This window comes from Quercus suber, unplaced genomic scaffold, assembly GCF_002906115.3.
Source record: "Quercus suber isolate HL8 unplaced genomic scaffold, Cork oak 2.0 scaffold_488, whole genome shotgun sequence".
Classification (NCBI taxonomy): Eukaryota; Viridiplantae; Streptophyta; class Magnoliopsida; order Fagales; family Fagaceae; genus Quercus; species Quercus suber.
This window is the reverse complement of record NW_027069938.1, coordinates 244,378-258,444: the sequence shown is the minus strand read 5'-3', so window position 1 is coordinate 258,444 and position 14,067 is coordinate 244,378. Positions and strand designations below refer to the sequence as shown.

General features: G+C 35.5%; 2 protein-coding genes across 2 annotated transcripts in view; one reads left to right on the top strand and one right to left on the bottom strand.

Moving 5' to 3' along the window:
• The first annotated feature begins 3,790 nt into the window (after nt 1-3,790).
• LOC111993514 (RING-H2 finger protein ATL54) lies at nt 3,791-5,465 on the top strand. The gene has a single exon (XM_024025355.2). It carries the CDS (start codon nt 3,995-3,997, stop codon nt 5,159-5,161), a length of 1,167 nt encoding a protein of 388 aa, XP_023881123.2. The 5' UTR covers nt 3,791-3,994; the 3' UTR covers nt 5,162-5,465.
• Nucleotides 5,466-8,455: 2,990 nt separating this feature from the next.
• The window catches only part of LOC111990409 (disease resistance protein RUN1-like), an 18,937-nt gene continuing 13,325 nt past the window's right edge, over nt 8,456-14,067 (bottom strand). The window contains exons 3-9 of the mRNA XM_065763043.1: nt 12,448-13,531; nt 12,060-12,336; nt 11,748-11,966; nt 11,111-11,643; nt 10,487-11,033; nt 9,217-9,287; nt 8,456-9,139 (exon numbers count right to left, since the gene is read on the bottom strand). Of these exons, the coding sequence (XP_065619115.1) occupies nt 8,456-9,139; nt 9,217-9,287; nt 10,487-11,033; nt 11,111-11,643; nt 11,748-11,966; nt 12,060-12,336; nt 12,448-13,531 (3,415 nt within the window). The remainder of the gene's footprint in view (nt 9,140-9,216; nt 9,288-10,486; nt 11,034-11,110; nt 11,644-11,747; nt 11,967-12,059; nt 12,337-12,447; nt 13,532-14,067) is intronic.

The following is a 14,067-nucleotide window of genomic DNA, read 5'->3' as shown; positions in this document are numbered from 1 at the left end:
ATATGTTGAGAATTGTGCTGCTTTATAGATTCTAGATCCAGCCCAATCATTATCTAAGCTTCTAGGTTAAAGTTGAAGACCATCTTCAAGATTTGGCGAACCAGTTGAAGTTGCTATATCCAATACATACCAAGCTACTAGAAGAATCTTCAAGAGGTTCTTGAAGTCGTGAGCGGTTCCATAAGATCCATAGAAAGAAGAGCTCAAGAATTTGGAGCTGTATGGGGTCATATTAGTAAGTGTTACATGACCTAACATTAATTTTAAGGGTTTAATCTATTGTAAAAACTTTCACTCTATATATAATAATTTGTTTTCCTGACTCGAGTTTTCTCTTCATCACGTATCACAATGTTCTTTAGGCCAAAATGGCCAAATACCACAATTTTTTGAGATTTTTAGCAAAAAACCACTGTTCAGAAATAAATGGCAATCTACCACTTTTCTAGTACTTGAGTTTGGTGAACTCATTACAAATTTAGAAAAGCACAAAAACCATTTAAGTGCAATAACTGCGCCAATGCTAGAAATAGTTAATGCAGAAAAGAGTAAACAATTTTTATGATAAAACAGTGAATAGTTTTAATTAATGCAAAAAACAGATTTTATGAATGTAGTAAACAGATTTGAATATACAGTAAATATGATGTGCAGAGAGAACATTTCATAAATGTAGAAACATATTTTATTAATGCAGAAAAATATATTCGATTATTGTGAATTTAAACATGAAAAAACATTCAAATTTGGTGTTTAAATTTAGAAAACACGATTTCACTAGGTGTTTAATGAGAAAACAGTGAACAATTTTTTAAATAGTGAACAGAAAATAATTTATGCAAAAAAGAGAGCAAACAATTTCTTAAATAATGCTGAACAGAAAATAATTTTATGTAAAATTGTAGAAATAGTTTATACAGAAAATAATGAACAATTTTTATGAGAAACAATGAACAATTTAATCAATGTAGAAATTAAATTCATATTTCGAAATTAAAATCTCTATATCTTACAATACTTCTATTTAAATAAATAAAAACATAGAAAAGCTACTTATTTTTATCTTTATGTTTATTTTTCAATTATCCTCAAGAAAAAAAAAAAAAATTACACAGTTACTCGAGTTTGGTAAACTCGAGTACTGTAGAAAAAAAAATTTATGTATTTTTTTTTATAAGAGGTACTCGAGCCTGGTATACTCGAGTATTGTGTTACATGGTACTCGAGTTTACCAAGCTCGAGTACCACTTTATTTTTTTTAATCGCCAATTTTCAGCTCAGTAGCCACGGTGGAACTATAAAATAGGGTACTCGAGTTCACCAAACTTGAGTACTAGAAAAAGTGGTAGATTGCCATTTATTTATGAAACTGTGGTTTTTTGCTAAAAATTTCATAAAATTGTGGTATTTGGCCATTTTGGCCATGTTTCTTTATCTTTCGTTGTTATTGTTTTGCGATATGGTGTGTGAATGACTAATAGAAACTGAATCTCCAAGCATAATTGGTTAATTATTACTCTAAGACTTAAAATTGGTAATTTGGCACAACCTGGGGTCTACATTTGCCCCAACAATAAACATGAGAACTTTGAATATTATTATTTTTTCTTAAAGAAAAGTCAATTTTGAGTGAACATACCTTACAAGTCACAAGTGCTATTACCGATATAACCTATGAAGAATCTAGAAGAGAAAATGAGGAACTGCTTCCATTTAGGCCGATCAAATTATATCAAGGAAAACCTTGCCATGCTTTGATGCATCTAAAACATGAAAACCCATGTGAGAAATAGAGGAATAAGGTCGCAAGACTCAAACTATAGCCCTAAAAATCGAAAACAAAGCCACACACACACACAAAAAAAAAAAAAAAACATCGGGAAGCCAGAAGCGGATGTGATAAATCATTAAGTCGGCTGAATTTAAAAAAAAGAAAAAAAGACAAGTCATTCCCTTTGACGTTGGAGCGGGTTGACGATTGGACCAAACGAGGGATTTTTTTTTTTTTTGGTAGTAGGTTTAATAGTTTTGGCTATTTGTGCCGACATAGTTAATTCTTACCTAAGTCTGGTGTGCAAGCTTCATCATATCCAAATAATTCTTGATTATAGGGATAATAAGGGTTGTCATTATTAGCAATAGAGGCTTCTGAGGATGCCCCAGATTCTTGGTCATCTTCCTCTTCTTCTGAGTTAGTATTTGCACCTTCTTCTTCATCCTTCCATTGTTGTTTTAACAGTGCAATTATGGCAGATCTGTTGAGACCATCGAAGGCAAACTTCTTCTTTTTGGACTTAGCAAAAGACTTAGCAGGTGTGGTAGTAGATATAGCAACAAGAGTAGTAGGGTGAGGCATGACTGCTTGAATAGGGGGTAAGCTGAGGAATGTCTTCTTTCATTAATCATTAAAGGTTTGTTGTTATTATTACCAAAACTTATTTTAACAATTCCATCAAGACACTATTGGATATAATCAAGATTAATTTCATCATAAGCAAATTTAGTAGGTTGAGTTTCTCATTCCAACAACCATTCATTAGGAAGAGCAATATCTTTCCAACGAATCAATTTTGGAATTTGAACCCTAGCATCTGGAGTGGAACATTGGATTAATAAAGTCTTGTCACTAGTATTTTTAAGTTTAGCATTTGGAATAAGATTAGTCTTCAATAATAATAATAATAATAATAATAATAATAAAAGTGCAATGTCCACAATATTTTCATCACACTTTCTTAACAAATCTTTGGAGTTAAGTTGTTATTAGTTCTAATTTGAACTCATCACCAAAATTACTTTTTTACCTACCGGCAACAGCTAGCAACAACTTACCATTTAAAATTTTTGTGCATATATTGTGGTGATAACATTTATCATGTTATAATATGTATTTTAAACTATTAAGAATGCACGAAACAACACACTGTTATGCTTATATATTGTTATGTGCATATTTCTTTTGTTTTTGTTTTTGATAGAGTTTTAAGATATGACGGTTGTTTCTAATAATTGTGTTATTTATCATCAGACTATGATATCAGTCGATTTTTAGTGTAAGTGAAGATTAAATCTTAAATCCCTTATTCAATTTTCAAAAATTTTACAAGTTAAACTATCTAAAACTACAGTACTTTGCAAACTTTGTGGGCAACATACTCTGCTTGAATGTCAGAAACTGATAAAAATAAACAATTGTTCTACGTCTACAAGTTTTGTGCCCCAAATGCGGCTTTTTTCTCCACTATTCAATATTGACCATATCAGTGTTGTAATAAAAACTGTGGCATAAAAAATTATGTTGTTAAACTTTCTCTAAAAGATTTTTTTTAAGGCTTCAAAAAAAAAAAAAAAAAAAAATTTTGAAATGTTATACGTTCACTAAATTTAAAAAAAAAAAAAAAAAAATTTATTTGAAATGTTATACGTTCACTAAAATTTTTGTCAATTCATGTAATTTTGCATCACTCATGCCTTTTCTTGTACTTTTGATAGGGAAACAAAAAGGATTCTTTTTTTTAATCCTATAAGAATGAACTCTCGAAATTGTCTCGACGTGATTAATATTTTGTTTCCCATTAATTTTTTTAATGGTAAATCTTTCCTATTGGGAAAAAAAAAAAAAAAAAATGATTCGAGTTTATCTGGCCTGGCTAGAACCAAAAAGTCCAGAAAAGCCTGCCTCCATAAAATGATAAAAGACAAACGCAGAGTTAGAAAGTCAAACAAGCAACGCATAAACAATCAAAAAGAAAGGTCACACAGCTCAGCTAATCTCCAATGTCCAATCTCTGTTCTCCATTATTGTCCAATTCAAACATCACCCTTTAACGAAAGAAGCCGTCTTTGAACCAAACCTGTTCCCAATTGCTACCTACAATTCTTCTCTCTTTGTTCACTTCAACTACCGCCTAACCTTGAACTTCTCTCTCTCTCTGTCTGATGGTTTTGCTTTGGTGTTTTCTTTGTCTGCATAACTAAATCCCTGACTCTTGAAATGGGTTTTCTTCATAGAAAGCTATTAGACGATAGTAACAATGGAACCTTGTCGCCTGTCTGTATATCCTGTTTTACCTTTTATCTTCATGATGGCTATTGCCCAGAAGACTGTCTAAATCCCTGTCCGAGTATCTGCCATTACTCATATCCTCCGATACCTCCACCAAGCATCCCCTCCTCTTTCAATGATCAATCAGGAAAATCCAATAAGATCCCACCTTACGTGATCGCCATATGCGCAGTTGTCGCAGCTGCTTTTATTATCGTTTGCTTTTTGGCTATCTATTCACGCTACTATTTACGCCGGCGCAACTCAAGGAGGGGCACACAGCCACAAACTGAGGAGAGCCAGGATGAGTTTTTTGATGAAGAAGGACCTATCATTGACCATCCCGTCTGGTACATACGCACCGTTGGTCTACAACCATCAGTTATAAGTTCAATCAGGGTTTGCAAGTATAAGAGAGGTGATGGTCTTGTTGAAGGAACAGAGTGCTCTGTTTGCTTGGGCGAGTTTGAAGAAGATGAGAGTCTTAGACTGTTACCCAAGTGTAGTCATGCCTTTCACATCCCTTGTATTGATACTTGGCTTCGATCACACACCAATTGCCCCATGTGCCGTGCGCCTATCATCAATAGCACGTCCATGACGCCGGTGCCAGAGCCTGATGTCGAGAATTTAGATGCAGGGGAAGAAGCCCAAGTGGAGATTTCACATAGTAATAGTGAATCCGATCGGGACATTGAAGAAGAGGTTTGTGAGTTAAGGATTGGTGTAGAGGAAGAAGGTGGATCAGTGTCTGAGAATGATGCGAAGAGATGTGGGAATTCAAATGTGGAAGTGAATGACATACAACCATTGAGAAGATCAGTTTCTATGGACTCTTTGTCAGCTTCAAGGATCAGTCTTGCTGTTGCAAATATTGTTCCAGTAGAGTCTGCTGGGAATTCAGAAACCCAATTGGTAAAATTGAATGAAAACACAAGAATTGTTGGAAATAGAGGTGATGGGAATAGGAATTTGTTGAGATTATTGGGTAGTTCTTCAAAAGCGAGATTGCTGCCAAGTAGGCCTATTTTCATGAAGAGATCTGTTTCCTGGAGTGGGAAATTCAAGTTAGGCAACAATAGCCAGAGCCGAAACTTGGTTTTGCGAAGCTTTTGATCTTGCTCATGTTGTCAAGTAAGTTTTCTGAAAAATTGATGTCTTACAAGTACTTGCTAAGCTGAGATGTTACAGAATTTTCATTTTATGTGTCTGATACTATATAATAAAGTCATAGTCATAAGGTCCCAAAGTGTATAGTGACAAGAGGAAATTGAGATTGATCCAAAAGTGGGATTAATCTCAGATGATCATTTCTGTATTTGTCAACTTTCAAGTTTTCAAAGGGAGCTCAACAATTGTAACTTATTTTCAATTTACCATGGCGGAGTAATCATGATGGTAGTGTGGGATTTTGCACAAACTGCTGCAATTACAATGCTATCTATATTCATCTAGAAGCTAAACAATCAAAGCCAACTACGTTATGCAATTTGATCATCCGATCTATATATTTTATTCTGTTACATTTCAAAATTTGTTCACTTTTGGATTTTTTTTTTCATATAATGAAGCTATTTTTCTTCAGCTCCTCACATAGGATGCCACCTGTTTTCTTCATGGATTTTATTTGATGGATTATGACCAAACCATGTGTTAATTACTTGGAATTCTAAACAGTAACAAAACCAGATAGAAACCCCGTCTCATGAAACAAAGGTCACTAATTTAATCTCCCTTCTCCCTTTCCATTGGGCCAAAACCTCGTTTTCTTTTTTCTTTTGCTAAATGGTAAGTTTTCATTGGGGAGAAGAGGCAAGAATATCTCTCAGCCTAGCTTGTCTAACAGAGGGAGGGATAAATTATTAAAGAAAGAAAACTCAATAATTAAAAAAATGCATGAATTATACTATCCTCCTCCCTTAAGGTTTGAGGAAGATTTCCTTGCCCTGAGATGATAATAATTTCTGTGAGAATAATCTATAGGATAAATCATGCCATAGATTTTCTCAAGGGAAAACAGGCAATGCCTTAGTTTCCATCACCTGCTTCTTTGAGGAAGAGCTCATTCTTCTGCAATTTATTCATAATGTCATCACTCTCATCCTAAAAATAGAGAATTCAGCCACTGTAAGTCAATTCCAACAAATATCTCTTTGCAATGTTATTAACAATGCAAATTCCAAAATTCTTGCAAATTTGTTCAAGCCTCTTTTTTTTTGATTGGTGTTAAAGCCTCTTCTTCCTAGATATCTAATTGGCATGTAAATTTGTTCATGGAAGAAGAATCTGGGATATTTGTATCTTAGCCCAGTAAATCATTTCGTTCTGTGAGCTTGAAGCAAAGTAGACAAGGATTGATTGGCTTGAAGGTAGATATGGAGAAAGCCTATGTTAGGCTTGAGTGGTCTTTCATTCTCCAACAGCTCAGGTGTTTTGGATTCTCAGAGCAATGGGTGTAGTGGATAGAGCAATGCATCTCAATGATGCTCTCTCTATCTTAATCATTGACAGTTACCATGATTCTTCAAACCTCAATGATTCCCCTTTCTTATTAATCTCTGTTGTCGAGGTTCTTTGAAGGGTGTAGTTACAAACTTTCAATGGACAGGCTATTTGGGGCTAACCGTAAGAGGTAAAAGTGAGCAGAGCTTTCGCTAGCCATCTGTCAACTGCATTCATTTCTAATATCATTTACACGGCCTGGTCAGCTAAAGCAGTCAATATGTTCCTACTAAAGTCTCAGATCTTCAGCAGGAGCATTAGTATAGCTGAAAGAGCTCGTTTATCCTCAATCATGGGGTTTACAATTGAAGATGCTAAAGCCAACTATCTAGGCTTGCCACTCAAAATTAGTGCCATTAAATCCAAAGCCTTTGAAGGTGCGGTGCAAAATTTCAATACAAATTACAAGGGTGAAAGCAAAAATGATTATCCTAGGCTGCTCAAGCCATGTTAATTAGATTTGTGGCATTTGCTATGCCATCCTATTTAATGTCCTTCTTTGTGTTACCCGATGAGAGTCACCTCCTACTTGGACTTCATGTTCAGAAGATTTTAGTCTGATCTTCAAAATTCTAAACCGATGCTTTTGTCTCAAAATTTAGGATGCCGAATGTAGCCCCAAATCTTACAGCGACCTTGCCTTAAGATGGATGGGAGATTAAAATGGGGCTTTAGTTGACAAATGCATCTTCTGTGGGATCCCAACTGAAACAACCATTCATATTTTCACGAAAGACCATTTTTGTTCTACAATTAGGACAACCTCTTTATGGTCTATCCATCCTAATCTCCATTTCTTCTACTTACCAATGTGAGAAGTCATTATCAGCCAAACTCTTTCTTTCAACTTGGATTGTGGATAGGGCCAAAGAGTTTACTCTTTTTTTGGGGGCAACGTTATGCGTGTGCTAGCAAGAATCAAAACAATTCATGAACGTAAGAAATCGTTTCTCATATTCAGAGTAAAAAAAAATCGTTTCCAAATAACACCATAAATCCAAAAGAACCTTAATAATCATTCTCCAACGAAGTGAAGTCCCCTCCAACGAAAATGAAAAATACTTTTGGTGTTACTGTAAAGGAGGGATACTGCTGCACCAAAATGAGTAGGGAGTAATTTACGATGATGGGCCAAGCGTGAACAGTCAGAGGATGTAATTTGGGCAGAAGCTTTGGTTATTTGTTTGATGTGTTAGGCTAGTTTTAGAATTAACTAACATCATTTTTGAAGGAGATGCTGCTAAGCTTTTAGAAGCTTTTAAATTCCCTAAAAACTTTGAGATGGATATAGTCTGCATCTTTCAAAGATAAGTCTTTAAATGGGAAATGTAATCGTTAGCTGCTTTGGATTTCACAACCATGGTTTCCCGGATGTTCTTCAATCCAAATGGCATAAACTTGTAGTAAAAAATCCCCATAGGCATTTTGAAGGAAGTTTTCTATGCACTGTTGGTTGCATCTTGATTTGGTTGTATCCAGAAAAACCATTCATGATAAAGAACATTTTATTGTTATTGGAGGCGTTCATGAGAGCATATATGTTGGTTAGAGGAAAATCTCTGAAATCCAGGCAGTAGCTGATCGAACTATTTTTCTTCAACATGAGAAAAATATTGGTAAGCCAATTGGGATAATGGCAAGGTTTGACAAAGCTAGCACTAATAAGCTTTTCTACTTTTGCCTTAATTTGTAAATTAACTTCTGATTTGAAGTTTTATCCAAGTAGTGTTACCTGCGGCAGTCCTGAGTTTTGTCACAAGCTTGTCTTAATTTGTCAAACAATAAAATGGGAAATTATCGTTTGACACCCTGAGTGTATACTACTTCACACAACATCCACATTTTTCAAGAATATCTACACTTTACACATGATATAAAAGAGTATGGACACTTTACATAAATTTAAGTTCAGTGAGTGAGATAAAATGAGATACCGAAATATGGTGTTTTGGGAAGATCACAGGAAACCTGATACAATGTCGAAAGCAAACACTTGAACTTTTTTTCTTGCATGATGTTTGAGTCATTTTGGCCTTCGGACATACTAGATTCCACCATATCAACCTGGCATTTGGATATGGAACTTCCAGGACGTGGATAGCTCTGGACACCATCTGGGAATATAGCTTGTGCAAATCCTTCCTCATCTTGACTGAACACTATACGCACACCACACATTGTAGGCTCGATAAAAGGGTGTTCAATTGCAATCGAAGCACCAATGCAATCACAGTCATCTAAGTGGTCTCCAAGTCTGGCAGCTGGTATGTATACATGAAATGTAAATGAACTAGCATCGAGGAATCCATTGAGCTTTAGGACTAGAGGATAATATTCTACACGAACTCTATTCACATTGGAACGAAAATTGAACTCTGCAAGAAATTTTAAATCCGGCCCAGAAGAAAGGTCATTAAAATTTTCAGAGACTACACAAACAACAGATAGAGCAATTCCTCTCGAATAACTATTTGTCCATAAATCAGAAGAAGGGATTGTTAAAGATGATGGAGGGCCCTGACCGATGAACCACTTGGGAATTTCAGTTACAAGTGAATAGATGCCAAGTTCAACATCTTGGTTAATTGCCGCCTATTTCATATTTAAAATAGTAAGTATAATGATGTACAATGCATGCTTGTGTGTGTTTGAAAGAGAGAGAGAGTTACCTTCACATGTCTTTCCCACAGTAGCTCTAACTGATCTACTGGCGTAAACAAACCTGAGTAAGTAATTTCTCCTTCATTCCCATAAAAACCAACAGTAGTGAATCCTGTTTCACCCGACGTCCACATAACTTGATTCGAATAATTTTCCAGTGGACATCCTTGTGCCGTTACATATAGTGTACTTAAGGGAAGATCTGGCAATGATTGAAGCCTACTGCAATCTTTCAACTCAAAAATTTTAAGACTAGAAAGCTGAGAAATGCTACTAGGCAAGTGTGTAAAATTGTTGTTGCTCAAATTCAGAGACCGCAACAAGGATAAGCAACTAAGATCATTGGGGAGTGCTCCGTCTAATAAATTGCAGTCACTTAGATCCAAAGATACCATGAAGCTTAACCCAGATGACCTTGGCCGTAACAAGTAGGTGGGATCTTGGGTAGGGAAGAAGCAATCTTTCAATAAATCATGTGGAGCACAGATAAGGCAGAGTCCTTGCAGAAGCCATGATTTAGGTGGTTGAACCTTATTACATCCTTTTAGAATGAGAATTTTAAGAGATGGCAAACACACACTGGGGAAGCCCAATTTTATTTATTTATTTTTTTTTTGCAATTTTGAAGACTTAACAAAGTTAAACTGGTCAAATCCTCAATTGTTAAAGGTAGTTCTTCTATAGCAGTTCCATCCAAATTAAGCTCTAACAAGCGTTTGAGAGATCCAACGGATGGGTGAAGCTTATACAATCTTATGCAACCTCGAAGAATTAGCCTCTCAAGACTTTGGAGTCCATTAAATGCAGTAGCTGATCGAACTATTTTTCTTCAACATGAGAAAAATATTGGTAAGCCAATTGGGATAATGGCAAGGTTTGACAAAGCTAGCACTAATAAGCTTTTCTACTTTTGCCTTAATTTGTAAATTAACTTCTGATTTGAAGTTTTATCCAAGTAGTGTTACCTGCGGCAGTCCTGAGTTTTGTCACAAGCTTGTCTTAATTTGTCAAACAATAAAATGGGAAATTATCGTTTGACACCCTGAGTGTATACTACTTCACACAACATCCACATTTTTCAAGAATATCTACACTTTACACATGATATAAAAGAGTATGGACACTTTACATAAATTTAAGTTCAGCGAGTGAGATAAAATGAGATACCGAAATATGGTGTTTTGGGAAGATCACAGGAAACCTGATACAATGTCGAAAGCAAACACTTGAACTTTTTTTCTTGCATGATGTTTGAGTCATTTTGGCCTTCGGACATACTAGATTCCACCATATCAACCTGGCATTTGGATATGGAACTTCCAGGACGTGGATAGCTCTGGACACCATCTGGGAATATAGCTTGTGCAAATCCTTCCACATCTTGACTGAACACTATAAGCACACCACACATTGTAGGCTCGATAAAAGGGTGTTCAATTGCAATCGAAGCACCAATGCAATCACAGTCATCTAAGTGGTCTCCAAGTCTGGCAGCTGGTATGTATACATGAAATGTAAATGAACTAGCATCGAGGAATCCATTGAGCTTTAGGACTAGAGGATAATATTCTACACGAACTCTATTCACATTGGAACGAAAATTGAACTCTGCAAGAAATTTTAAATCCGGCCCAGAAGAAAGGTCATTAAAATTTTCAGAGACTACACAAACAACAGATAGAGCAATTCCTCTCGAATAACTATTTGTCCATAAATCAGAAGAAGGGATTGTTAAAGATGATGGAGGGCCCTGACCGATGAACCACTTGGGAATTTCAGTTACAAGTGAATAGATGCCAAGTTCAACATCTTGGTTAATTGCCGCCTATTTCATATTTAAAATAGTAAGTATAATGATGTACAATGCATGCGTGTGTGTGTTTGAAAGAGAGAGAGAGTTACCTTCACATGTCTTTCCCACAGTAGCTCTAACTGATCTACTGGCGTAAACAAACCTGAGTAAGTAATTTCTCCTTCATTCCCATAAAAACCAACAGTAGTGAATCCTGTTTCACCCGACGTCCACATAACTTGATTCGAATAATTTTCCAGTGGACATCCTTGTGCCGTTACATATAGTGTACTTAAGGGAAGATCTGGCAATGATTGAAGCCTACTGCAATCTTTCAACTCAAAAATTTTAAGACTAGAAAGCTGAGAAATGCTACTAGGCAAGTGTGTAAAATTGTTGTTGCTCAAATTCAGAGACCGCAACAAGGATAAGCAACTAAGATCATTGGGGAGTGCTCCGTCTAATAAATTGCAGTCACTTAGATCCAAAGATACCATGAAGCTTAACCCAGATGACCTTGGCCGTAACAAGTAGGTGGGATCTTGGGTAGGGAAGAAGCAATCTTTCAATAAATCATGTGGAGCACAGATAAGGGAGAGTCCTTGCAGAAGCCATGATTTAGGTGGTTGAACCTTATTACATCCTTTTAGAATGAGAATTTTAAGAGATGGCAAACACACACTGGGGAAGCCCAATTTTATTTATTTATTTTTTTTTTGCAATTTTGAAGACTTAACAAAGTTAAACTGGTCAAATCCTCAATTGTTAAAGGTAGTTCTTCTATAGCAGTTCCATCCAAATTAAGCTCTAACAAGCGTTTGAGAGATCCAACGGATGGGTGAAGCTTATACAATCTTATGCAACCTCGAAGAATTAGCCTCTCAAGACTTTGGAGTCCATTAAAATTTGGAGTCTTGATTGAGTTTTGGGAGTTACTAAGATCCATGAGTTTAACTTGTCCAAGTTCTGTGATAAAACAATAAATAGATATGAAAAATGAAGTAGTCAGGAATTTAGTCGATCTAAGCTAAAAAAAAGGCCGTTGCATTAGTAAAATACTTACACTAAATTCCTTTGGTAGTTGCTTAATGTGGCTATGAGGCATAATGAGTTCAACAAGATTGTTTGGTTGAAAATGCCTTGGCATGAATTTCAAAGGGTAATCGTGCCATTCCATCACTCTTAACTCATTAGAAAGAAAACTAAGGCCTTGTGGAAGGTGCACATTGCAAATTTTAATCATCCTTAGTCTTTTCATATTTGAGAAGGCTATGGCATTCAAGTCTTCTTTATGCAGAGGCGAGTTTAGCACCATGCCTTCAACAATTTTTGTTCCCTGATATTTACAAACAATGAAATTAGTGTAGGGCAAGATCCAACAAATAATTATGAGCCATATAAAAACATAAACTTTTCTACATTTATATCTACGTACCAGTCCACTTACCGTATTGTTCTTTAGTACATGGAATATAACCTCACAAAGCCATAACCTACTACGTCTTCCAGGCTCTTGAAATGATTCACGACAAACGATTCTCCAACCCATTTCTTGTAGCAAATCATGCATCCACAATTTTCTCCCTAAAATGGTAATGAGAGATTTGTCATTGAGAGTTTCCAAATCCATATAGCAACTAGAACCTTCTATATCTACCACTCGATCTTTGTCTTCCCCTTTGAAGAAACACGCAATATCTAGAAATAGATTTTTGATAGTATCCTTCAATCCCTTATAACCTATTTCTAGCATATCTAGAATTTCTCCATCATGATTTTCTTTTAGTTGATCTAAGTAATTTTCCCACACACTTCTTGTTTTACCAATCAAGGAGGAACCCAAAACTTTAAGAGCTAAAGGAAGGCCTTTAGCACACTTCACAAAACCTTTGGACAGATCCAAAAATTCTTTTCTAGGAGTGGTTTTATTAAACACTGTCAAACTAAAGAGCTCAAGGGATTTATCATTGGCTAGTCCCCCTACTCTATATATATAATCCACCCTACACATTTCCAACAGGTGCTTATCCTTAGTTGTTACAATGATCCTACTTCCCTGACTGAACCAATCATGATTCCCTGCTAATGCTTGTAGTTGTTCATATTTATCAACATCATCAACAATAAGAAGAACCTTTTTGGCAGGTAGTATCTTCTTTATCAATCCGATTCCCACATGATGATTCCAAATATTTGCTTCTTTTTCCATAAAGGCCTCAGAAAGAAGTTGTTTTTGTAAATAAACAATACCATGTTTTTTAACCGTTTCTCTAACATTATAAATAAAGCTACTAGCTTCAAATTGAAGGCAAATTCTTTTATAAATGAAATATGCCAGAGTGGTCTTACCAATGTCGCCCATCCCCCAAATCCCTATAAAACGAACACCATCTAGTTCAGTGCCACATAAGTTCATAATTTTCTCGACATGAGAGTCCATTCCAACAAGGTGCTCACAAGCATTTGGGAATTCACGATTTAATTCATGAAGTATCATGTCAATAATTTCCTGAACAACTTCTGATTCATACCTATAAAAATGACTAAATGATTAGTGATGTAGCCAACAATTTTATTTTGGAGTTCTTAGTTAACCTTAGTTTGTAAAAGGTATATATATACACACACATGTATGATTCATATATGTGTTTATTATAAATTGAATATAATTTCTCTCTATTTAAAAGAAAAAATATTACAAACCCACAAGCTTCAGGAAGCATGGAAACCTTATTTGGGCTTTGTGTCTGTGTCCAACATGTGTTAGACAGCAGACACCTTTTGAACACGCTAACACCTCTAAGACATGACTACATGAGGGTCCCAACCCTTCATATATATATATATATATGATGGGACACAAGGTGGGGTATATTTTGAATTTTAGAATTTGTTAAAGTATTTGAACGGTTTTAGACCTCTTAAAACACAACCAGATTGGTTAGCCTAGATTAATTAGCCAAGTTGTTACTTAGTCAAATTATGCAATTCTAGGTTAAAGCAATCAAATAATCATATCAAGATATAAAGCAGCGGAAAATAAATGAACACAAGATATGATGACCCA

Bases quoted from the DNA above. Each gene is read 5' to 3' on its own strand.
- LOC111993514 (XM_024025355.2), top strand. From the start codon at position 3,995: ATGGGTTTTCTTCATAGAAAGCTATTAGACGATAGTAACAATGGAACC.